This window comes from Magallana gigas, chromosome 7 (genome assembly GCF_963853765.1).
Source record: "Magallana gigas chromosome 7, xbMagGiga1.1, whole genome shotgun sequence".
Lineage (NCBI taxonomy): Eukaryota > Metazoa > Mollusca > Bivalvia > Ostreida > Ostreidae > Magallana > Magallana gigas.
The window spans coordinates 849402-874792 of record NC_088859.1 but is presented as its reverse complement, the minus strand read 5'-3'; the positions used below and the strand labels follow the sequence as shown (position 1 = coordinate 874792).

Below are 25391 nucleotides of genomic sequence, written 5' to 3'. Positions count from 1 at the left end.
GTAATTGCAAGCCAAAGCAAATGACCTAACTAGGTATCTTAATTTACCACAGAGACACAATCGCAACTTCTTGGGCCTTTCCGGCAAGCTCGGAATGTATTTCTGAACCTGCCGGAAAGGCCCGAGAAGTTGCGATTGAACAGAGACAATAGTCACTGGAAGTTCAATCCAAAAATCGCAAGGTTTTTAAATAAACTTTAGCAGTGAAATAGAATGTCAGAGACATAAATAGTACAACATTTATTGCTAAACAAGTTCTCCACAATTTGTGATCACAATCTTCTGTGTTGGTTTTCCGGACTTTGTTCCACAAGCCTGAAATAAATGTGGATTTCATTGTCAGAGAGTTTCTAGAGTTATATATAATAACCTCCGTAATTTTTAAGTACATGTAAATATATTAAACAAAATAAAATTATATTATAGAGTTGAAACAAATGTTGAATAATCTCCTTTTTTACGGTTTGTTTATTGGATTTTTAAACCCTAACATAATTGTATTTCTGGTTCTACAATCCCTGGAACTTTCTACTTTCCCATGCATTTGGGATTAGTTGACATTCTTATCAATTAGCAGCAAAGCTTCCAGAGTTTGTCTACATGTATTCCCTGTAGAAAACATTTCCCAAAATTCTGAGTTGTTGAATGCTACCACATGTACATTTAACATTCATTAACTGTTTAAAAATTTTTTGATCAGAACTCACTTGTTTGATGTCCTTTTGCAGTTTTATTTAGAAAGCAGAATGTTTCATAGATTGCACCTTTTTGACAGAGTTGTCATTTCCTCCATCATATATAATAATATTTTTGCATTAATTCTTTTTTTTTTTCTTAAAGTGTCTTCCTTTTAAAATTAACCCTTCCATTGAATGTTTCCACAATTTCTATAAACTGACCTCCATCCTTCTGACCACATCGAGTCCCTCTATCACCTTCCCAAACACCACGTGTTTGTTGTCCAACCTACAACACACAGCACAAATTGGGTTCGGATTAGAATTTAAAAAGGGACCTTGTTTCTTCACTAACAAGATGTTGAGAAAGAATAATGAAATTGAATTTCTGAACTTCAAAAATGTTGAACCATAAGGATTAGCTCCCAAACTGTCTATTCACTGCTGTATATGTTTCTGCTACTTACCAATCTGTCTTTTCTGTGCAGATAAAAAACTGTGAACCATTTGTGTTTGGACCTGAATTTGCCATCGATAAAATACCTGTGGGAAAATACTGTGGGCCTCAGTTTCATTAAATATGTACTAATTCAAATTCAATAAACTTTAATCAAACTTAAATAACATTTAGATATTTTTGTCATGAATGTACAAATTTAATTCAGTCAACAAAAAACAAAATATCACATTCAAATCAATTCTTACATGTGTAAAAATATTGTCATAAGATTCACACTAGCAGTTTACATCACTTATAAACTTATTAAACATCATATTAACTACATAATCTGTACACTGAATAAAAAGGGAGGAAAGTTTTGTATTAACTGACCTGGTCCAGTGTGTTTTAAAGTGAAATTTTCATCCTCGAATTTGCGACCATAAATGGACTTGCCCCCCGTTCCATTGTGATTGGTGAAGTCCCCTCCCTGACACATCTACAGAGTCTTGTTAAAGAAATAACACCCTTTTATTCCTGCTAGCTCTACACTCTGTACACATACAGATGTACACATTCCCAACAATACAATCTATGACACTGTCATAGCTCTACACTCTGTACACATACAGATGTACACATTCCCAACAATACAATCTATGACACTGTCATAGCTCTACACTCTGTACACATACAGATGTACACATTCCCAACAATACAATCTATGACACTGTCATACTGTTACAGCTACTATTTAATATTAAACAGTATGCCCTCCCTTCTTTGAAGGGGGGCATAAAATTTATGAAGACAAGGTTAAAAAGAATGTCCTGTGTTTAAGGTTACCCTCTGATGAAGTATTAAAGGATACAAATTGGGGTATGATTCTGTGAAAAGTGCTCCCTTTGTAACCAAACCCTTTCTCATGTGAACACAAGCATCGGAAATTTTCTGTAAAATAAAAATAAGCTCTCTATGAATTATGATAACAATACAACAATTACACAGGAAATGTTTGTACTTTTGAACCTAGAATTGATGATCAATGATGCACCCATTTTTTTTTTTTTTTTTTTTACAAATTTGTGACTTGTGAACTTCTCTATGATAAGCATCACTTTTGCTATGATATATCTACAGCGCTATTAACTGACCAAGTGTAGACGTACCTGCGGTTTTTGGGACAATGTCTGCTCGTAGATCTATCACAATTCTACCTGTACTGCTGCCTATTTTGACGTCCAGGTACACCTGGGGGTTACCTGTCCTCTGTTTCTTGGTGGGCGGGGCATCCAATTCCTAAACAAAAAGGCATTCAGTATAATTGTAAACTTCACTCTGGTTAGTTTGTGGAAAATTAACAAGGCAGCAATTAGATTGAAATTAAAAAAATGCTATATTTTCCTTTCAATGTGACCATTAAATTGGTCATTTCGATCTGGGAAACTAAACATCCTTTGTTTTTCGTTAGATCTTTTCATATTTTAATTTTTTTTTAAACATTCATTGTTTGGCCTTACTGATCTACATGTTACCATAGAACTGACCACAGATTTCTCTGTTTCCCCTTCTGGGTCCTCTGTCGATTTTTTGTCTGCTGTTTTGCCTGCATACTCTTGGAGCCAAGTATCCTCAGACCACACTGTAAACAGATCAATCAGAAACTGCATCCAAATCATGAACATATCTAAATATGGACTTCATACCCACAGCAAATTTTGTATTTTCAATACATGTATTTACATTTGCAAATATTGACGTTTGGATAGCAAAAACATTCAACTCTGTGTGAACGTTGTCATGACATCACCATGATTACCGCATGCATTAATCATTTGTCTGTTGGATTATTGTTAACATAAAAACAGAGTAATTTTAATTATTCTGAACGATTTGCCTTTTCAAGTGTAAATATACAGTAATTAGCAGCAATGTTAAAAAGTTCACCGGGATATGAACTTGGTTGGAACATGATCAAATCCTCTGAGAAACCCTCTGAACTTCACAGGATTTGATCATGTGACCAATCAAGTTCATATTCTGGTGAACTTTTTAACTTGCTGTTTATTTCTTAAATAATCTTACATCTGTGGGTATCTGTTGGTGTGTCAAATCTGAGCTTGACCGATACACCTATAGAATTAACATACCTGCTCGTGAGCTGCCCTCCTTCAGTTTCATTGGTTTGGCCATGTTAACTCTTAAAGTGCGGCCAAACATCTCAGAATCATTCTGTGGAGGTAAATGATCAGAAATTCAACAAATTGGCGTATCTCATTAAAGTGATAATTCTGGAATTTTAAAATTCATATCCAATAAACACCAGTAACATGTATTTGACATTTCAGAAATGTAAATAGCTATTTAGTTTCATGCAAGAATATTCAGTAGGAAAATTCCCAATGACAAAGTAGATGGGATTTGAAGATGTGATAATGAAATTAAACTCAAGACAAAATCAAAGCAGTGATGTTCAATGAATAACAAATATCAACCAAATGCTTCTGCAATAAGTCAATAAGTGTATTTACCATATTATCAATGGCAGCAGCTGCATCCTACAAAAGAATGAACAGACTTGTCCAGGTAATGTTCACTATTTTAAATGTAACTGTCATAAGGTATTTAAACTTAGTTATTGTAATTTAATTCTGAAATCCGTCTGATTTGTCACTATTTCAACGACAGACATGTAAAAAATCCAACATACCTCTGCCAATTCAAACTCAACAAACGCAAATCCTCTGTGTTTCTCTACAAAAAAGTTAATTCAAAGTCGTAATTGTCTAGAACATACACAACTTCATAATAGTTTTTTTCCCTTAAATACCCAGGGCTCATAATACCGTATATCTGTTTTTATCGCGTGTCATAAAATTTGCGAAAATGGGGAATAGCTGTAACATTTTTAATTTGCATCAGTCATTTTTTGCGATTTAAAAGTTTCTTACAGAATATGATATTCAATTACAAGATTGCAAAAAAAAGCGAAAACTAGATCATCGCGAAAATAATCCAATAGAGTTATCCCCCTAACTAACCTGTCTCATAGTCTAGAGGAATCTGTATGTCCAAGATGTCACCAAACGGAATGAATGCAGCATGCAGTGTTTTCTCATCTACCTCCTCTGCCAGCCCCCCTGCAACAAATCATTTATTGAAGCTATCTCACAACATGTCAGAGAAATGTGTCTCAGGACAGGCCCTCATCACATTTAGAATACATCCCATACAGTTGCACTGTAGCATATCAAATTATCAACTCTGATATAAGTATTGAAAATATCATTTGTATACATGGTTTAGCAAGCACATTAACGACATATTTTCCACAAACCTCAGTGATCCTGATAACCATGAAAATCTCTATAAGAATATCATAACATGATGTTTCAAAGTTTTTTTTTTCTTGATTTAAATTGTCTACTATTTTGCCGGAAATCAAACTTTAATCTCTCTAGAATTTTCACTGAATATTCGCAATCAAGACAACATAAATAGCAAATTTCAGACAAGTGAATACGTTCCATGCTAAAGTCTAATATTTTGACACTACCTAAGTCTGAACTGTGAAATATCAGTTTCAGGTATTTATCAGTTATTTCATCATACACTTTTTTCTTTCTGGATTAGAGTTTTAGCCAAACTTGTTTTGCTACATTGCAGATACATGGAACAAACTCTAGAGTTTAACCAGGACTGTAGGACAATATCTTTTAAACAACAGAACATCCTATAGTCTAGGGGCGTGTAATGTTGACCACTATGGATCTATAGTCTGTCCCAGGTTACTGTTTCCATCACTTTTTGATGAATTTTAATGAAAATCCACATCATGGATCCTGTCATTGAAGTAGAATTGAAATCCATGTAAGTGAAAAAAATCCAAGATTTCTTCATTGAAACTTCATCTATTTTTACCCGTAGAAATTAACACAAACAAAAACAAATTTCTTACAGAGATTTACAATGGAAATGTTTATATCTTTTCTCCATTCAGAAATACTCAGTACATATATTTCACGATTTTTCAAAGTTGTAATCCAAGTAGACTTTCTACTTTGTGTTGTGTATTTAACCCTGAAGCAGCAGAGGGAGCATTTCAAAATAGAAAATCTGGATTTTTTTGTTCTTTTGGATAAATATAGTACGTACACAAAGGTATTTAAATTATGGAGATTTTAAGCAAAAAGGGGTGGAAACAGAAACTTGGGATAGAATATACCAAATTCAGGAGCTTGATCAATCATCATGATCATTATCTCACAGAAAAAGATTAAATAATTCTGCCTGCTTTTGGAAATGCCATCATTCCAAAAGTGAAATCACAATCTAGTCTGAAAGACTGAACATTTGCACCCGTGTACTATATTAGCGAGCGCAGCTTGCCGGCGCGCAGCGCCGGCGAGTGAAGCGAGCTCTAAGAACCAGTGTGCGCGGGAAAAAGAACGAGCTAAACCTACAGTTCATCAAACAAAATTTTTTGTCTACGTCCCATAATGCTCTCTAATGTTTTCACCCGTGGTGCTATGCCAAAAATGGCCGACTTTTAACTCGTAATTTACAGTGACTTAAAGTTTGAAGAGTTTTGAGTACCGTATATGCTTTTGCGAGACTCAAAAGATTTGTTACATGCTTCCATACCTCCGTATTGAGTCGAGAAACGTAAACAAAGACGAACAAAGTCATGGATGACGTCACAGTGCACTCGCGCTATATTTCCCGCGATAAATTTAGAGGTGGATCAAACATCTGTAATGCGTGTACTAGCTATTTCAGTATAGACTGCGATACCTGCCTCATTGACATATGATTATTATTTTTATTTTTTTTAATATACAGATTTTATGTATATATATTTGCATTTCCATTGTTCTTTCCCACTGTAAGCCCATACGGAGGAGCTGCAATTATTTCTCTATAATCGCAATTGCTCTGTCAGTATACTATGACGTCATAAAGGTGTAACGTTATATATACTTTTCCATGACGTTATAGATTTAAACCACTATACGATACATCATGTGTTTTTCTCCAACTCCATTAAAATTGACGTATTTAAATGTAATATTAAAACATGTTTTTGATAACATTTTAAAGGAATTACTGTTATAACATATCATTGATTCTGTTAACAAATCTATGTGAATTAAAAAGATACATTACAGTCTGAATATTTACTTTTGATGTAATAGCTAAATGTCAAGGTCTAGGCTAATACAGGTATTTGCGAGTGGTAAAATGCAAATATAAGTAATAAACAACGATTATTTAGTGAACATGGCGTTATGAATAGCAACTGCTCTGCTGGCATATTTTCCATGATGCGCTAGCGCGCATCATGGAATATGCCAACAGAGCAATTGCTATTCATAACGCCATGTTCACTAAATAACGTTGTTTATTTCTTAAATATTAGCAAGAGCCATACTTTACTGTCATATCGATCCATTTTTAAGCTAATTGTGCATGCATAAGTAGGGAGGATTTAAATAAACAATAGGACATTTTGAACTAAATAAAATGAAAAAATAAACACTTTAAAAAATTATGTAGATATTGCATATAGTCAGACCATTAAATTTAAAAGTGGGGAATTACACACCTACAAACAGGTACCGGACTCTCTCTCTCTCTCTCTCTCTCTCTCTCTCTCTCTTCTTCTTCTCTCTCTCTCTCTCTCTGGGAAGGGGGTTGCGCTGTATGTATCATAACCATTAAAATTAGTACCTTTGGCATACTTATTGTAGAGCAATACTCTCTCAAAAATTCTTTGACGTTCGTTGATACCTAAATAAAACTATAAATTAACAATGATGCAAGGTATGTGTAATTCTTGCTGCGCTCGCCAGAACGGTAGCACCGTAAAACATATTAATCTAAACATCAAAGTGAATATAAATGATGTCAGTGATGATTACACCTTTAAAGTAAGTGTTTGTTCTTTTTCTTTAATTGATTTTGCACATATTCTCGTCATCATAAGTTTAAAATAAAACATCAAACAAATCAAATGTATAAGATTTTTTTTTTTTGTTGTAATAGTAATTGGACACTAGGAAATGTAGTCTACTTTCCCACAATTTAAACCATAACAAATACATATTTCTGCGTAAACAATGCTCACAATGTATTAAAGTTTTTAAAATATTCGAGAATAAAAAGATTTGGCAATGTAACTGATTGGAATGCATCGAAACTGAACAAAACCTTACCAACATAGACAATACGTTTGTTTTGAGCCGCCATGCTTTTAATTTGTCGGTGTTTATGAAATGCATGCACCTTAATTTTAAAACTTTCACCAATCAAAACATTTTTAAGATTAGACTTTTGCAAAATTTTGATAGCTTGTACCAAGTCTACTAATTTATAGATCAATTAACATAATATGAAACATTTTCCTTACAATAAACACAAAAAGATCAAAGAAATGTCCATTTTTATCGAATGAGAAACGAAAGAATGAAATAAATTGTAAATCAATACCAATGAGCGAATCATCTGACGAACGATGTAAGAAAAGCCCTCGAAAAAAGGATGTGAAGTCGCGAAAAGTTTGATAGTTACTCAAAGTAGTTTTAGACTGACAAGGAAAACAAGAACAGCGACAAATTGCAGTGTGTAAGAAAAGGTTGCACACTTTTTGTTTTTATTGATTAATTAGCTTGCAGTAATGGCATCATTTGAAATATGTTTGCACTCCACTGGCACTGGTGATATTTTGGCGGCAATTTTTTTTCTTCCGAAAATTAATGTTTCTTAATATTGTTTTTGTCATATAAGATATCTTTGTTATATTGTAGCTTATGTTGAGGAATAATAATTATGAAGTTTTTTTTTGAAAAATGATAACAAAGTTACTTTCGATTTGATTGCCATTCATTATTGGAAGTGTTTTGCATATCTGCTTTTTTAGGAAGTAAAAATAAAATAAAGCAAAATAATAGATTTTGAACTGATTTATACACAAAATTATGAAGTATATATTCTTTTTAGCAATAACACCTTTTATTTATAAATTATACATTTATTTATTTACAGCAGTTCATAATTCTTTGGGTGGACTTGAGCAGCTATAAGGTATGTGAGCAGCATACATAAAGGTATAGTTGAGAGAACAAAAGACAGCTATGTCAAAACGCAAAGGTGAGGAGCTTGCTGGACCAAGTCGAAAAAAGACTACCAGTCAAGCAGGAACCAGTAGCAGAGTTACGGAAGAAGAGGATGAAGATGAGATGAACCTTACACAGAGGGCAGATTTCGACATTAACTCGGTATGGGTCATAATAAGTAACCCACTCTCGGTATCAGAGTACTTGCACTCACAAAGGAAATTAAAAAATTTAATCGCAGTGTAAAATAATGACTATAATTGATATAATTTCCTTAACTTAATGAAGTGCTCACATTTTATGCCCACAAAGAAAATATGTTGAATTTTTGATAGCATAAAAATATTAGTGAGAGTACCGTAGTAATTTTTCCTGTAACATTTTATTGCAGAAAGAAGCTGATATTGGGATTATTGAGAAAATCTGTCTTAAGAATTTCATGTGCCACAGCCGTCTAGATGTGTCCTTGGGGCCACATGTCAACTTTATTGTGGGAAGAAATGGAAGTGGGTTGACAAAATTCTTGTAACATTTTGCAAAAAGATAACTCTTCATTAATCACACACTTTTGAAAACAAAATCACAACATGAAAAGTATTTAATTAACTGGATTGATCCTGATTGATAGGTGGTAAGAGTGCCATTATAACAGCCTTGGTGGTGGGGCTGGGGGGTAAGGCTTCTGTCACCAGCCGAGGGAGCACGATTAAAGGCTTCATCAAGACGGGGAAATACAACGCAGAAGTAGAAATCCACCTAAGAAATAGAGGGCCAGATGCATTCAAGGCATCCACATACGGGGACAAAATCATTGTGGAGAGAAAGTTCACCCACGATGGATCATCATCTTACAAACTGAAGTCTAAAGAAGGTGTTTAGATAAGCTAATTTCTTCTCTCTTTGATTTGAAAGGGAACAAATTACAATTACAGTAGTTTGTAGATAACATGTACTTTAACTTGCTTTTCAGAAGTGAAAAATCTTGGAAAAATAAACTTGAAGACTGATATAAGATTGGCTAAGCTTTTCTTTTTTATTATGTAGTCAACCTTAACTTATTGACGAACATTTATGACTAATTTATTGAAATTGAATGAAAAATGTTACATAGTATGTGCAGGTTTTGAAAAAATAATGTTAGTTAATTTTCTACTTTGCACTATAGAACTAAAAGTCCTTAAACGGTCTGTTCTGTAGGTCAAGTATTCTATGGTAATTGTTTACAGGTAAGGTTGTATCTACAAAGAGGGAAGAGTTAAACGCCATCCTGGATCAGTTCAACATCCAAGTAGACAACCCGGTGGCCATTCTTAACCAGGACACGAGTCGGAACTTTCTGAATTCCAAGTCACCTCATGACAGATACAAGGTAACAAGGAGTCCTTATCAGACGCTCCTCAGGTCCTAACTGGAGACTCAGGGGTCCTAACTGGAGGCTCCATGTGTCCCAAATGGAGACTCCATGGGTTCAAACTTGAGACTCCATCGGTAAAAACTGGAGACTTTATGGGTCCTAACTAAAGACTCCATGGGTCCTAACTGGAGGTTCCAGGGGTCCTAACTTACGACTCCATCGGTAAAAACTGGAGACTTAATGGGTCCTAACTAAAGACTCCATGGGTCCTAACTGGAGGTTCCAGGGGTCCTAACTGGAGACTCTACTGGTCCTAACAAGAGACTCCACGGGTCCTAACCAGAGACTCCATGGGTCCTAACTGGAGGCTCCAGGGGTCCCAAATGGAGACTCCAGGGGTCCCAAATGGAGACTCCATGGGTTCTAACTGGAGACTCCAGGGGTCATAACTAGAAACTCCAGGGGTCCTAACTGGAGACTCCAGGGGTCCTAACTAGAGACTCCATGGGTCCTAACTTACGACTCCAGCGGTAAAAATTGGAGACTTTATGGGTCCTAACTAAAGACTCCATGGGTCCTAACTGGAGGTTCCAGGGGTCCTAACTGGAGACTCTACTGGTCCTAACGAGACTCCACGGGTCCTAACCAGAGACTCCTTGGGTCCTAACTGGAGACTCCAGGGGTCCTAACTAGAGACTCCATGGGTCCTAACTTAAGACTTCACGGGTCCTAACTGGAGTCTTCAGGGTCTTAACTGGAGACTCTACAGGTCCTAACAAGAAACTCTACTGGTACTAACTTAAGACTTCACGGGTCCTAACTGGAGTCTTCAGGGTCTTAACTGGAGACTCTACAGGTCCTAACAAGAAACTCTACTGGTACTAACTGGAGACTCCACGGGTCCTAAATGGGTTCTAAATGGAGACTGCACAGGCCCGAACTGGAGACTTCAGGGGTCGTAGCTGGAGACTTCACTGATACTCAATGACTCTTCCTTCTTAATTTTGTGTTTAACTTGGTGTTTCTGAAGTGTGAAAGATAGAAATAGGCAATACAGACTTAAATTGGTGCCCTCATTCTTTTGATTTTGCAGTTCTTCTTAAAAGCCACACAGCTTGAACAGATGCTACTGGACTATACTCGAGCAAATGAACAAAGGGAGATCACCAAGGAAATCATTGAAAAAAAGCAACAGGTAACAGTTTTCTATGATAGGTTTATATCTGGAAACATAATTTGTACATAAAATTGTATAATTTCCTAATTTGAACTCATCATGTAAAGCTGTATACCTGTACATCTGATGCAACAAAAATTTGACAAGAAATAAATTCAATTTCATAAACAATTCTTTTACAGTTAACTTGATTTATTTGGCAAAAAAATGAAAAAATAGCTTATTTGACAGAATTGTTTTATTAACAAAACAATTTAATAAATGATTAATGTTTGGGCCTCTTTTAGACTCTGCCTACTTTGGAGAAAGAAGTTTTGGATTGGGAGCAGAAATTCAAGTCTTTAACAGCCCTTGATGAACTGAAAGGAAAAATGGAAAAACGCAAGCAAGAACTGGCCTGGGCATTTGTTATCTCCAGGGAAAGGGTAAGTCCTTTACTACCTCAGTCAGCTCTAGATGTGATGTCTAAGTATTTTGGACTAATAATGAAAACACCTCTCAACTTGAATTGTTTGTATATATTGTATGATAATTTTCCTGATATTTGGGGGCAGGATTTACAGCAAATGCAGAAATGTCTACAGCAGGAAGAATCCAGGATCCCAAAGTTTAAACAGAAAGTAGAAGAAGCAAAGGTAAGAAATTCATTGAAGTCAAATGCTCAGTAGCTGTTTCTATATTTCATAATGTTCAACCTCACGATAGAAACAGATAAGTGGTTGTAATGTCAGAAAAAGGCATTAAAATGAAATACTTGTAAATTTTAACTAGTATTTTACCTGTTTAATCAGTGGGTTTTTTTTTTTATCCATTTAGGCCAAAGTTGAGACATGTATTCAGAAACACAATGAGTTGAAGGAACTTCTCCGGACCACAAATGAGGAGGTCAAACTTCTCCGCCCACAGTTTGATGCTGCCAAGGAAACGCTGAAAGAAGCCAAGGCAGACCTCCGAAATCGGCAAAATGAATTTCGTAAGAAAGAGTCTGAACTGCGTAAGCTGGCAAAAGAAAGAGATGACATCAATGCTCGCATTCAGGAACTACATAAAAGGTAAACACTTGATTGAAATCGCTATAATTTTTGTTTGTGTTCATACATGTTTTATGCTGCTGAAGTTTTGGGTTGTCCTTGTTCTTGCATGTAGTGCCCAGCATGATTACGAGGCTGAGAGAAGAGCTCGAGAGGAGAAGATAGGAAATCTTCAGGAGCAGGCTAATGCCTTAAAAGCCCAACAAACCACGACGGAGCATGACCTAGAAAACTTCCGGGCCGCGGTCACCAAACACAAGGGGGAGGAGAGGCAGATGCAGTATGTATCGAGTACATCACAAATGTATTTCCTTAAAAGAATTCACTGAGAGCGAAAACATTGATTTCTGTGAGAACAGTTTAAAGGCTCAGTAGATGATATTGATGATGCCACAATAATCTTTGCACAAGTTGTTGTCAATATGCTCACAGTAGTTTTGTTTTACAGGATGGATGTAAACAGTATGAAGTCCCATGAAGACAAGAGAAAGAAACAGCTAAACGACCTCCTTAGTGCCAAGAACGACCGGCTGGCGCGCTTCGGTCCCTACATGCCGACGCTTCTACAGCATATCGAGGAGAGGTACCGGCGGGGGGAGTTCCACCAAAAACCCAGGGGTCCCCTAGGTGAGACATGACATGCCAGTGCTGTAATTGTTATTACGACTCAACAGTGTATAAAATACATAATAAATAACTGATTAAAAAATACATGATTGGATAAAATTTAAGCATCATTCAAGGATTGTTCATCTCTGATATTGATGTATATACAGGAAAACTTGGTGCCTTGATATTTCAACTTTAAAGTGTACTGAAACTTTTTCATTTGGAAACTCTCTTCTCGTAGGAGCTTGCTTTAAGCTGAAAGAACCTAAGTGGGCGATGGGTGTGGAGCGATGCCTGGGGGCGCTTCTGCAATCATTCTGTTGCCATGACCACCACGATGAGAAAGTTCTGGAGAGTGTATTTGACCGCGTGTGTAACGATAGACAGAGGCCGTCCATCATAGTCTCCAGGTTCAAGGTCAGAGTTGTTATATGAAATTTGGTTCTCATTCAAGACGCCATTTTCATGTCTGCAAATATTGCTACTTATTGTATTTGTGTACATTTATTCGTTGACATGCTAATGAAAATAAACCTGTTCTCCTAACAAACTCATAAACTTCCGTTTTTGTGTTTTTCAGGGTTCTGTGTACGACATCTCTAGATTGGTAAGTGTGATTACTTGATTTATTTTGCAGATGTTGGAATTGTATCGTTATACCTCGAGTCATCACTACTAGATTAATTTTACAGACGTTGGAATTGTATCGTGATTTGTCTGTTTACAGAGAGCTCACAGTGAGCGGTTTCCGGCCGTGTTTGACATGATTGATTGCAATGACCCGGTCGTCATGAACACCTTGATTGATCAGGTAAAGATTAGGACTGATTATCCTTTTCGTTAAACCAGAAAGTTTTGAAAAAATGAACATGTAAACATTTCTTTCATAGAGGCTTAGTGCTGATATTGATTCCACATAGCACATACAATGTTTACTAACTTTAGTAAAAAAAATGCTGAATTTTTTTTAACAGCAACCATCTGTTCTTCCAAGGAAATTTTACAAATTAATTGGAAATTTTATTTCCCAGAAAGAACTAATTTCACCAGTTTTGAAGATTTTACATTAATATTGTTGTCTGGTTTTGTAGAGAGGAATAGAGAACATTCTGTTGATTGAAGACAAGAAAGAAGCCCGAACTGTCATGGATCCAGACGTTCAGGCCCAGCCCAGGAACTGTCATGAGGTAACTTACCCAATGATTACGGTTGGCACCCCATAGGTTTTGTATATATAGTTAGAGCCTGAGACAGTAATATCAGATAGCATTTCATTAAGTGTTTTCACTGTGCTCTATTTTACAGGTCTTCGAAATGTTCTATTTTATAGGCATTGTGTCTTGTGCATTATGTACAGGCATTGAATGTGTTCTTTGCTCTGTTTTACTGGCATAAAATGTGTATATTTTACATGCAGTGACTGTCCTGTGCTTTGTTTTACAGTTGTTCGCTGTCCCCTATTTTACTAATGATCACTCTGCCCTAGTTTTAGGCCTTCACTGTGCTCTATTTAACAGGAAATCACTGTGCTCTAATAACAGGTGTTCACTGTGCTCTATTTAACAGGAATCACTATGCTCTATTTTACAGACATTAACTGTGGTCTATTTAACAGGCGTTCATTGTGTTGTAATTACAGCCGATCACTGCTCTATCTTTTACAGGCGTTCACTGTGCTCTATTTGACACATATTGACTGTACTCTATTCTACAGGCGTTCACCATTGAGGGGGACCAGGTTCACAGCGTACCCTCCCTCAGGTACTATTCCAACAACAACACCCACGCTCGCTTCCTGACCTCCAACACCGAGCAGGACATCCACCGCCTCCAGGGGGAGCTAACCCAGCTCAGACAGGAAATCCAGAAAAAGGAGCAGGTCAAGGTCACGGTCCGGGACAACCTGCGTCAGAATCAGAGTGAGGAGAAGAAGTGTGAGACGCAGCTGATGAAGATCGGGCAGCGCCTCAACAAACTGAACAATGTAAGGGGCCGTCCAGGGACCCAACGTTGTTTTATATAAGTCGCATCATTGGATGCACAATTTAATGTTCATGAGCTCTATAAAAACTTAATGTATGTAGAAATGGAGGAGGTAAATCTATGAATTTTGATTTATTTTTTTTTAGCAATATTGGTACATATAGAGGTATATATTTCTGCAATAATATGACACTGGCAAAGTTGAAAACTGATTTTTAATAGACACTCTGTTTATATTGAAGGAAATCTATGAGCTAAAGAGTGTAGAGGACCCTGCCCCTATAGATGTCACCACCTTGGTAAGTTTTCTGGTGCAATATTTTATTAGAAATGTAGTGTTGAGAATAACTGGACCCTTTCCTCAATTTCCTGAATTTATTCTATTGTTTATCTAAAAGCATCATCACTTTAAAAAGTCACATATATGGTCTTTGGCTAACATAGCAAACAATAAATTGTTCCTGATTATGTTGAAAATTAAAAAGGGTGATGGTTGATGAGCACATTGAATGGGAAGATGTCGCTAGAGTTGTCATTATTTCACTTGAAGACCATGGAAACATTTAAAATTGGGTTTGCTTTTCATCACTCTTAATAATGTACATTATTCTTTTTTGTAAGCACACTAGATGGGGAGGTGTCATCATGAGACTAGATGGGGAAGTGTCATTATGAGACCAGTTGGGGAGTTGTCATTATGAGACTAGATGGGTAGATGTCATTATGAATTTAAATGGGTAGATGTCATTATGACTTTAGATGGGGAGGTGTCATTATGAGACTAGATGGTGAGGTGTCTTTATGAGACTAGACGGGAAGGTGTCATCATGAGACTGGATGGGGAGGTGTCGTCATGAGACTGGATGTGGAGGTGTCATTATGACTTTAGATGGGGAGGTGTCATTATGAGACTAGATGCGGAGGTGTCATTATGACTTTAGATGGGGAGGTGTCATTATGAGACTAGATTAGGAGGTGTCATTATGAGACTAGATGGGGAGGTTTCATTATGAGACTAGATGGGGAGGTGTCATTATGAGACTAGATGGGGAGGTGTCATTATGAGACTAGATGGGGAGGCGTCATGACTTTAGATGGGGAGGTGTCATTATGAGACTAGATGGGGAGGTGTCATTATAGGACAAGATGGGGAGGTTTCATTATGAGACTAGATGGGGAGTTGTCATTATGAGACTAGATGGGGAGTTGTCATTATGAGACTAGATGCGTAGATGTCATTATGACTTAAGATGGATAGATGTCATTATGACTTTAGATGGTGAGGTGTCATTAGGAGACTAGATGGGGTGGTGTCATTTTGACTGATTTGATTTGGCAGGAAGAGGAGGTCAGTAACTTGGAGACACAGATCACCGAGATGAGCGCGGTCAGGGACGAGCTCCACACACAGTACCAGAAGGCGCTCTCACAGTTCCAGGCCGAGGAGCAGAAGTTCAAAGAGGTTGAAAGTAAAATGAGAGAGAAAGCAGAAGTCGGAGAGCCACTCAAGGTAAAATCAGATGAAAAACAGAAAGGGTAAATGGAAGCATAGGGAAGAAGAATTGATGAAGTATACATATTAAAAAATGCATTTATAAGTTAAAGCTTTAAATTTTTAGATTGAATACATGTACATTCACAAGTCTTACTTGTGTTTTTTTGTTTCTCGGTGTTCAATATTTTCTTCAAAAGGTTGGAGTTCTTTGTTGTTTTAAATCTATAAAAACAGGATGAGTTTGGGCTAGCCCAGGTGGACATAGAACAGGCAAAATCTCACCGGAAACACTACGAGCAGAAGCTGAGTGAACAAGAGGCCAAGATTAAAGAGGAGCAAAGGAAGGTCGAGGAGGAGTCTAAAGTCCTGGAGGTAGGAGATTTTTTTAGGATAAACTCTGTTGGAGTAATATGTAGGATGAACTACGTAGGAGTTATGGGAAGGATATAATACATAGGAGTCATGTAGAATAAACTGTAGGAATTATATGTATTAAAGACTCAGTAGGAGTAATATATAGGAGTTACTGTATACAGGGAAATATTCGCACCTGTTTTATTTTTGCCCCTTTCACCCTCGTCACCAGGCGAATTTAAGACTTGGCAAATTCCAATGTTTCAAGCTTTTTCTTTAGTACACAAGCAAGTCTGGGCGAATTTATGACGGGGCGAATCCGTTTGCAAGTGTAGAAGGGCGAAAATAACACGGGGTGAAAATAACCCTGTATACAGTATATGAATGATAGACTACATACAAGTAATATGTACGATGGATGCTGTATAGGAGTTCTTTGTAGGATAAACTCTGTAAGAGCTATATGTAGGATTCACTCTATAGGAGCTACTGTGGAATCATTTGATTTCGTAGTGGCTCAATTTTCGTGGAGTTCGTGGGTACCTCTCATCCACAAATTAATAAATTAGGATAAATCATTATTAAGTCATATTTCGCTTGTAGATACAAGATAATACCTAAAATTACATCCCCACCAACCTGTAAAATTTAAACAATCCACAAAAAATGATTCCACAGTATATGTAGGATAGACTCTGGGGGAGTTATGTAAAGGATAGTCGTAGATATTATCATATCTTGGTCATAAACTCACAGCACAAAACAGAAATAATGGCTGCTGAAAACGTACTTATTGAGAACATTGGATTTCAATATACTGGTCACTGGCTATGCTGCTTAAAACGAACAGTTGAAATGTAGTGAGAAAATGATCTGGTGTGATAGAAACTTATTTAAAGTGGCTACCGGTGAAAGCTGACAGCAACAGCGGGTGCAACTGTTTTCATGGAAGTTTGATATGTTTTACATTTTCCATAATTTGATTTTTTTGTTTTAGAGCGATGTAAAAAAAGCCCAACAGATCTGTGCTGAAAGAATGAACACGCGGAGGTCCATTCAGAATCTGGAGTCCGAAATCACACAGATTAGTAAACAGATAAAGGCGGAGGAAAAGAGGTGAGATATAGAAGGAGTAGACAGAATGTCAGAAAATATCACAGATTACATAACTCTGTCTTTAATTGGTCACAAGGAAATTATTAAATTTGGCACACCTATTCCAAGCCTGGAGAAAAGCTATTAAAATTAGATATATAGGTCAATGCATTATACAAAAAATTCACATAAATCAATGAAATAATTGATCCAAATCTAAGACATGAGGAATCCTACACCTCAGCCATGAGCTCCAGGTGTTTGAATAGGTGTAATTAAATTGAAGGGTTTATGTACCAATGTGCTGGTGCTGTTAAATGAGTTGTGCTCAGCTTTTATTAAAAGTTTGTAAATCTTTGAGAGTTCTTATTCTAGCTTTGTACATTCTGGCTGATATGGTAATTGGGATTTTACCATTCATTGTTATTCATTGTGAAAAAGATTTTTAGGAGCAAGATAAGTTCATTGCCGGACAAGTACTCATGAAAAAATGATGCTTTTGATTATAAGTCAATCCCCAAATATAAGAGTAATCATTACCAATGTACATGTTTAGAGGAGTTGAATACTTTTGTGTATCAATGTTTGAATTATTTTGAATTTACAGTCGTGGTAATGCGGAGGAGATCACTAGAACGTTCCATGAGAAACGAGACATGTACAGAAAGATTGTCACCGAGGTCAAACAATGTAGAAGTTTTATACAGGTACCAGATATTCAGAATTGATAATGACTTATCATCTACTCTATTTGGCTCAGAGAATGTCTAGCCATTGATCAGGTAGGAATAATTAGAAATCGACTCTTATATGCATTGTGATTTTCCTGGATATTGCTGTAGAATGCTCAACGTATACATCTATGTGCAATTTGAAATTTGGCCAATAGGGAAAAAGCCTTAATCTTCAAACTGCTGAAATGTGGATCAAAATTTACATAAATATATATTTTCCATGATGTACATGTAGAAATGTTTGCAAACAAAATAGATATTGATAAATATTGAATTCTCAAGATATATACTGTTTAATGCATGAATGTAATTGGCACCCAGGTATATGGCACCTATATAACTTGCCATAGATTACACTAAATAATATAAACTAAGTTGGAGCAGTTTATCTCTAAAACCAGAAAATGTTTATAAAATCTGAAAAACTACCAATCAATGACAATATTGTAACTGGTATAAATTTAATTCATTCCTTATTAATAAATTAGTACACTGTAATGAACAATATATCTATATTGGCCTACAAAATCACAATATAAGAAAAGTTGAGCAGTTAGATAGAATTTGATGCAAATGAGAGAGTGATGAATGTGACAGATTATATAATAAAGATATTTTTAGTCAATCAAATTGCAAACTTCAAAGAAGACTTAAGTTAAATGTTGCCTGCTCCTCAGTTCTTCAGTATTTCAGTTTTAATTGGAATGAATACTTTTTAGATTAGGGGTTTATCAAGTTTAAATTAATGTTTTAAATTTTTAAATTTTTAAAGTCATGTTTAAGCATGCAATGCATGAATATTTCATTTTCATTTGCGAGGCATTTTTTGATCGTCAGATTTTAATAATGATTGAACCCTTTCAGTAGTCATCGACAGTAGTTTAGTTACAAATTAAGTTTTTAAAACAGAAACTTGAAAATTTATATTCGGAAGGAAATGCATTAAAATGCGGTGATTTAAAACACTGATCTGGAGTTGAATATAAGGGGTGGCCTGACCAAGATAATTATTGTTTTTGGGGGAAATTGAAATATCATAAAGACATGCTTCAATGGTATAAACAAAGAATTCCAATCTATATTTCATAAAGACTGAATATATTTATGACTGGAAATCCTTTAATTTTGTGACGGGGACCATGGGCTGCAAATCAAATTCACAATGTGCAGGTTTAGAATTCCACTTTATAACTTTAATTGAGCTGTTAGTAAAATCCTAGAATCAATTATTTTGAGGCCAGTGAAACTTGGTAACACCGATTCAATCTGCTGATGATTCATTGAAAGGGTAACTTAACGTTCAATTTTTTTTTTTTGTCCATGAAAACTTTGTTTAATTTCAGGCGTTGTTAGAGGCATTGGATAAACGAAAAACAAATTCTCGGAAAATGCGAAGCTTCATTTCTCTTCGTGTTAAGCTTAATTTCATTGAGCAAGTCGCCATCACTAAACCGACGTGGAATTCCAAAATGGATATATCTCACAAAAAAGAGACCATCTCGATCCTAGTATGTTTATTATTTTCTGTGATCATGGTCACAATGGAAGAGGAAAGAAACTAGCAATGCTGTGAAGGTACAAGGGGTTGACTCAGTTTTATCAGGAAAATTGGCTTTGAAGAATGAAAACCCTTGATAAATCTTGGTCTGGGTTTTTATTTATGATGACCTACATGGTCTCAAAGCCTTGTACATGTATTACACAGCTGAGGTTTCTTTTTTCTTGATCATTGTGTCCAGTTTTGAATGTTGTTGTAAGGATTATGTATTTTATTGCTTTCAGCAACTAGAAAAAGTAATGATTCACCGTCAACAGCAGTATTCTGAGTTCAGAAAGCTCATTGCCATGCGAGCCAAATATTTCTTCATTGTTCTGCTTAGCAATAGGAATTATACTGGGAAAATGAGCTTTAATCACTCAAAGGAAACACTAGAAATGAATGTAAGTCTTGTTTGGATGATTTTCCAAACACTCATATAGTTTCACTTTGAAGCCCTCTCTGTTGTGACCTTTTTGCACCCTTAATCGTTTGTACATGTACCAACAATGAACTCATCTCAAGAAATAATATTTTGAAATGCTAAGAATTCAACTTTTTGAAAGAAAAAAAAAAGTCTTATTCATTGATATTAGTGAGTGATTTTAGAAATATGAAAAAATGTTGATTTTATCATTTAGATTTGATATGAATCAGAATGAAGTGAAGTAAAAATGTATTGAATAAAACAACTCGTGTTTTATTCGAGTATATATGTTACTAACACGTACTGACCCTCTTTTCAAACTGCCGGGGGTTACAAGGCTTTTTTCTAAATTAACAACAGTATCTCCACACACAATATTAGTCAACTTTGGGATTTGGACTAAAGTGCATAAATGTAAAAAAAAACCCAAATTTTTCAACACCTTGATATACATGTAACAAAGACAAAGTATTACATCCAGGGAATGCTCTGTTTTAGTTTGTCATTAATACCGTAGGCCTTGTAGGTAGGTCTGTATACTGTGCTTCGTTAGGAATGACTAATGTATGGAGGTATGTCAATCTAGTCAATCTCCAGGTAATATAGGAATGGATAAGAAATTACTCAAGTGTATACATGAAGTCCTGTTGGAATCGAAAATATGGAGTCCAATGTGTAAATTATATGAAGTACTTCTTACTGACAGTTTGATATGTAGGATGTGTTTGATGGAGATTCTTATCTAGAGCACTTTGACATCTGATATCTTACCTGTAGTCCATTGTTACCCTGTTATGAACATTTTTACACTAAAGGAATAATTTCAATAGCTACAGAAATCATGCTGTAATAAGCTGGTGTACCTATTTAAATCACAAAGTTGTTTATAAATGTTAACCTCTCATACCAGTTTATTTGAGTGTAAATTATGTAGCTATTTTATTCAATTTTCTTCCATCAATAAAAAGATTTTTTTAAAAAATTGAATATAAAAAAAAAATATATAGAATTGAACAGTAACATCATGTGTTAAGCTGTATAGCATGAATCATTGTGACTTCAACAGAGAAGTACGTGCATGATACATACAAGTGTTAACTTTTTATGTAGCTAATGAACTAGCACGTTACAAACAGATACTGAATTTTAAGTTGTGTATTTTCTGTAAGTCCAACCCACAAGTAGGGTATGTTTTATAAATATTTTTGTTGTGATTACTTTGACGTTATATTTTTTTTTGTAGGTCCAACCCACGAGTTCGGAGGGGGAGGGGGCCAAGGACATGCGGTCACTGTCCGGTGGCGAGAGATCTTTCTCCACTGTCTGCTTCATCCTTGCCTTGTGGGATGCCATGGAATCCCCGTTTAGATGTTTGGACGAGTTTGACGTTTTCATGGTAACCCCACTTTACCTCATTTTGTACATTGCTTTACACTGTACTGTAATCTTAAGTCACTGTTCATCACCTCAAAGGAGTTTTATAAGGACTAGAGATTATATTATACAAAAAAATAATGCTTGAGCAGTGGATAGACCCTAATATTTTTCCCGAGGTGCAGGGAACAGCTCAGTATGATCTGCAATGGAAATTTTTTTGGGTCTATTGACTATTCAGGCATTGAATAATTGTTTTATTATCTAATTTCATTTTTAGTATTTAGGGTTTACAATTTGTATATTACAGAAGATTTTCATGCCATTATACAATATACGAAGATTGTTTTGATCTTTCAGTTGCGCCATAGCTGTGTATGCATTAAAACATCTTCACTTATTAGTTTACACGTAGAAGGGGATTCTCCAAACAATAATTTATGAATAGTCAGTTACCTTATTTGAAGCTTTAAAACTGCTGATCATTTGATACTCTATATTGATAATATTATATTTGGTATCACAGGTATTAAAAACAGTGCCTATGTAAAGGAAACAAGCAGTTTTACTAATGTTCAATAAAATTCACTAATTACGATACATTCCCTGAGAAATGTCAAAAGGCTGCAGGTCGTGACGTCAAAGGTAATTATGACCTCATAACATATGACGTACAGACAAGTGACTTTCTACACATTGCTGTGAAATCAATTGGGAAGCCTCAACATACCCGCGTTCTGAAATACGTTACCAGTCCAGTAGATCGGAGTCTATTGACCGGCGGTCCAATAGATCGATGTCTATTGACCGGCGGCCGAATAGATTGCAGTCTGTTGACCAGCAGTTCAATAGAACGGTTTCAATAGTTAAGCAAAACTGCATACACATACAAAATAGAGGCAAATATTTATTTGTAATAAAACAAAAAAATCAATTTGATTAGGTAATAAGTACACCTATTTACTGGCTATTGAGTCAATAGCAAGTTTGTTGTGCCCAGACAGCAAGTATTTCATGAGGCAAATAAACTCTTTATGTATACATTTTTTACACTTTTACACTTAAGGATGTGAAATACAGGACTCCATTCAATAGTAAATACCTATACTTGCGTTTAACACTTTGGTTACATTTTGTTTAACAGGATGTAGTCAGTATATGAGAAATCAAATTTTTCAATATGTAACACTCTTACACTCCTTTTCAGCATGTGTTGTATTTTACAATAGAAAGATCTTTTTCATGTGTTAATATACATGTATTACACTCTGACAACTTTTGTTGTACGATGTATTTACACCCCTTCGAATGTATTTTACACAACATGGCCAATAGTAGAATCTTTATCATGTCTGTATATATGTATTACACTCCTGCATGTTACATTGTACAATGCATTATCCTTTTTTCACAATGTATTTAACAGGACATGGTTGAAAGAAGTATCATGTCTATATACATTTATTACACTCTTACACTTAATGTTGTCAAATGTTTTACACTTTTTGACCCTGTATTTTACAGGACATGGTCAAAATAAGGATCATATCTATATACATTTATTACACTCTTACACTTTATGTTGTCAAATGTTTTACACTTTTTGACCCTGTATTTTACAGGACATGGTCAAAATAAGGATCATATCTATATACATTTATTACACTCATACACTTAATGTTGTCAAATGTTTTACACTTTTTGACACTGTATTTGACAGGACATGGTCAACAGGAGGATCTCTATGGACATGATGATGGTAGTTGCCAGAAACCAGAAACACAAGCAGTTTATTTTCCTCACTCCACAAAACATGAGGTGAGCATTTACATTCTAAAGAACATCTTGGGCAAGTTGACTTTTAATCTTTTACTACTTCAAATAGAAGAGGAACTTTGCGCCATATTCTGTTTCTTGTGCCAGCAGTTACTGTCTACTTTGGTTCTGAGTGTTTCCGATTTCAGGTTACTTTCAGGTTAATAACCAGTTATGATATTGTATGTATAACTTGTGGCTTTTAAATCTCTTCTTTGTGTTGATTAGAACAATAAACATCTTATTTATCTGTTTTGATATTATATGCATTGATAAATATATCTCTTTTCTGTGTTGACAGACACGTGAAGTGACGTGTATACTTTCATTATCTAGGCCTTTATATGTATTGTAATGTACATCTTCTCTGTGTTGACAGTAAGTTGGGGATCGAGATCAAGAGCAGTAAAATATTTTGGATGCCTGATCCAGACAGAGGACAGGGAGTGCTGCCGTTTGAACCGATCCATAATGAAGACGAAGATACGCAGGAATAATCTGTAACAGCGGCAAGGAAAACATGAAAGATTAATATGAAATGAAATGAAAGACACAGACAATTGATGGGCAACAAAATAAGAGATTACTTCGTATCCATTATTGAGATGTAAAAAGAGGACTTTTCCGTTACAAAGAGTGAAAAAAGTTGTGTCCATAAGGAAGAGGATTAAATGAAGGTTGAAGACACAGAGAAATATCTGATAGAAATTGTGTCAATGAAAACGACTGATTTCCAGTATTTCCTGTATATACAAAATGTGACACACTGGAATAATATTGGATGAGGTAATAGACTCTCACAAAACCAACGGCCAACAATGTTAATGTGATGACAAAGGGAGAATACTCAGTGTCTGGGTTAGAACTAGTTCAGTAACAAAGGTGATACAAGATTTATCTAGTCCATTGTCTCAGATGTGTTCATTATTGGGTTAAATGATTGTGAGAATGCAAGTGTTTTGTGATTTTATTTTGTCACCAGAAATGTTTAGTGCATACTTCGGCTTTAATTCAATTCAAAAGAAAAGTGATTGTATGGTATAAAAGGTTTTGAGCAGAAGAATTGATGGTGTATATTGTTACATAATCGTGTCTGTCTTATACAAATGTATTTTAAAATTTCAGGCTGTCAAAGAATTTATTAGATTTTGATGGCAACAAAGTTTTCATTAGATACATATAAGAAGGTATGGAAATGCTTTTCAAAAAATTTTTCTCGGAGTATCTGATGTCTTCAACTCTTTTGTCCAGTGTAGGGAATGTGTTCTCTTATTTAAAGTTGATTGATGAAGAGATTGCTTTAGAGGCTTTTATACGTAAAAAAGTTTGTACAGCTTTTGATTTCTGGAAAAAAGATTACAAATAATTTCATTATGTTTTAAAATAGATAATTTTGTTTCTATTCCTACTTTTTGACTCAAAAATAGGATAACAAAGTGCACTGTTTAACAGAGCTGGATTTAAGTAAGTTCTCATTTACCATTTACCGTTTTAAAATACGATATTGTATTATGCTGTAGACTAGTGCTTCGGTTTTGATTTAAGCAGATAATCATATGCTGTTTTGTTTTATGACACTTTAGTAAAGGAATCACGTTCTGTTATCTGTGTTATCTGTTCTTTTATATTGGGCTTCTTTGTAAAATCATATAATACTATGGATAAATTTATATATATATATATTGTGACGTGCAAACCAGGTTATACAAATTTAACTAAATTTTTCTATCCAATCAAATGCCGCGTTACAACCAGAATTAAATTATATATATATATATATATATATATATATATATATATATATATATATATATATATATATATATATATATATATATATATAGACACACACACACACACACAGTGTGTAATACATGGATTTAATCATCAGTACCCAAATTGTGGACCCAAGTTATATGACTTGCTATATATTAGTAATATAAATGATATAAACTATACGTATGAGTAGTTTATGCCTTAAAACCTGAAATTGTTTATTAAAATCAGAAAGAGTAACAAACAATGTTATAAAATATAACTCTATTATGAGTTTAGTTCATTTGGTATTATTATATGCTGTATACTTCATTAAACAACATACTAGTTAATTTAATTTGGCCCATGAAATCAAAATATAGAAAAAAAATTATATATGTTTTGCAGTTTGATAGAATT

General features: G+C 35.1%; 2 protein-coding genes across 4 annotated transcripts; one reads left to right on the top strand and one right to left on the bottom strand.

The window, feature by feature from the left end:
* Positions 1 to 227: 227 nt before the first annotated feature.
* On the bottom strand, positions 228 to 7434 carry LOC105321607 (peptidyl-prolyl cis-trans isomerase E). The gene is made up of 12 exons (XM_011419963.4): positions 7332 to 7434; positions 4158 to 4256; positions 3827 to 3870; positions 3648 to 3674; positions 3267 to 3348; positions 2664 to 2758; positions 2286 to 2415; positions 1988 to 2067; positions 1510 to 1615; positions 1145 to 1220; positions 900 to 966; positions 228 to 315 (listed from the first exon to the last, which is right to left on the bottom strand). The coding sequence occupies exons 1-12, from the start codon at positions 7363 to 7365 to the stop codon at positions 247 to 249; spliced, it is 909 nt and encodes a 302-aa protein (XP_011418265.3). The 5' UTR covers positions 7366 to 7434; the 3' UTR covers positions 228 to 246.
* Positions 7435 to 7610: 176 nt separating this feature from the next.
* On the top strand, positions 7611 to 24820 carry LOC105321610 (structural maintenance of chromosomes protein 6). Of its 3 annotated transcripts, none has more exons than XM_034458599.2 (25): positions 7611 to 7740; positions 8161 to 8393; positions 8623 to 8737; positions 8860 to 9102; positions 9458 to 9600; positions 10679 to 10780; positions 11050 to 11187; positions 11317 to 11397; positions 11579 to 11814; positions 11909 to 12073; positions 12242 to 12420; positions 12644 to 12819; positions 12983 to 13009; positions 13130 to 13213; positions 13494 to 13589; positions 14117 to 14386; positions 14628 to 14684; positions 15725 to 15895; positions 16115 to 16252; positions 17232 to 17350; positions 17937 to 18036; positions 19846 to 20004; positions 21271 to 21423; positions 23122 to 23219; positions 23596 to 24820. In XM_034458599.2, exons 2-25 carry the CDS (start codon positions 8250 to 8252, stop codon positions 23711 to 23713), a joined length of 3312 nt encoding a protein of 1103 aa, XP_034314490.2. In that variant the 5' UTR covers positions 7611 to 7740; positions 8161 to 8249; the 3' UTR covers positions 23714 to 24820. The 3 variants fall into 3 exon arrangements, with proteins under 3 accessions (XP_034314490.2, XP_034314486.2, XP_065922542.1); XM_034458595.2 differs by lacking the exon at positions 19846 to 20004 and adding an exon at positions 19407 to 19571; XM_066066470.1 differs by lacking the exon at positions 19846 to 20004 and adding an exon at positions 19407 to 19571 and having other exon boundaries at positions 7626 to 7750.
* Positions 24821 to 25391: the final 571 nt, after the last annotated feature.

Coding starts and splice junctions, on each gene's coding strand:
- LOC105321607 (XM_011419963.4), bottom strand. CDS start 7,365: ATGGCGGCTCAAAACAAACGTATTGTCTATGTTG. Junction 3,675..3,826: donor TTGAGTTTGAATTGGCAGAG/GTATGTTGGATT, acceptor ATTCTTTTGTAG/GATGCAGCTGCTGCCATTGA. Junction 2,416..2,663: donor GGGAAACAGAGAAATCTGTG/GTCAGTTCTATG, acceptor CTTTTTGTTTAG/GAATTGGATGCCCCGCCCAC.
- LOC105321610 (XM_034458595.2), top strand. CDS start 8,250: ATGTCAAAACGCAAAGGTGAGGAGCTTGCTGGACCAAGTCGAAAAAAG. Junction 16,253..17,231: donor AGGAGTCTAAAGTCCTGGAG/GTAGGAGATTTT, acceptor TTTTTGTTTTAG/AGCGATGTAAAAAAAGCCCA. Junction 19,572..21,270: donor AAGAGACCATCTCGATCCTA/GTATGTTTATTA, acceptor TTTTTTTTGTAG/GTCCAACCCACGAGTTCGGA.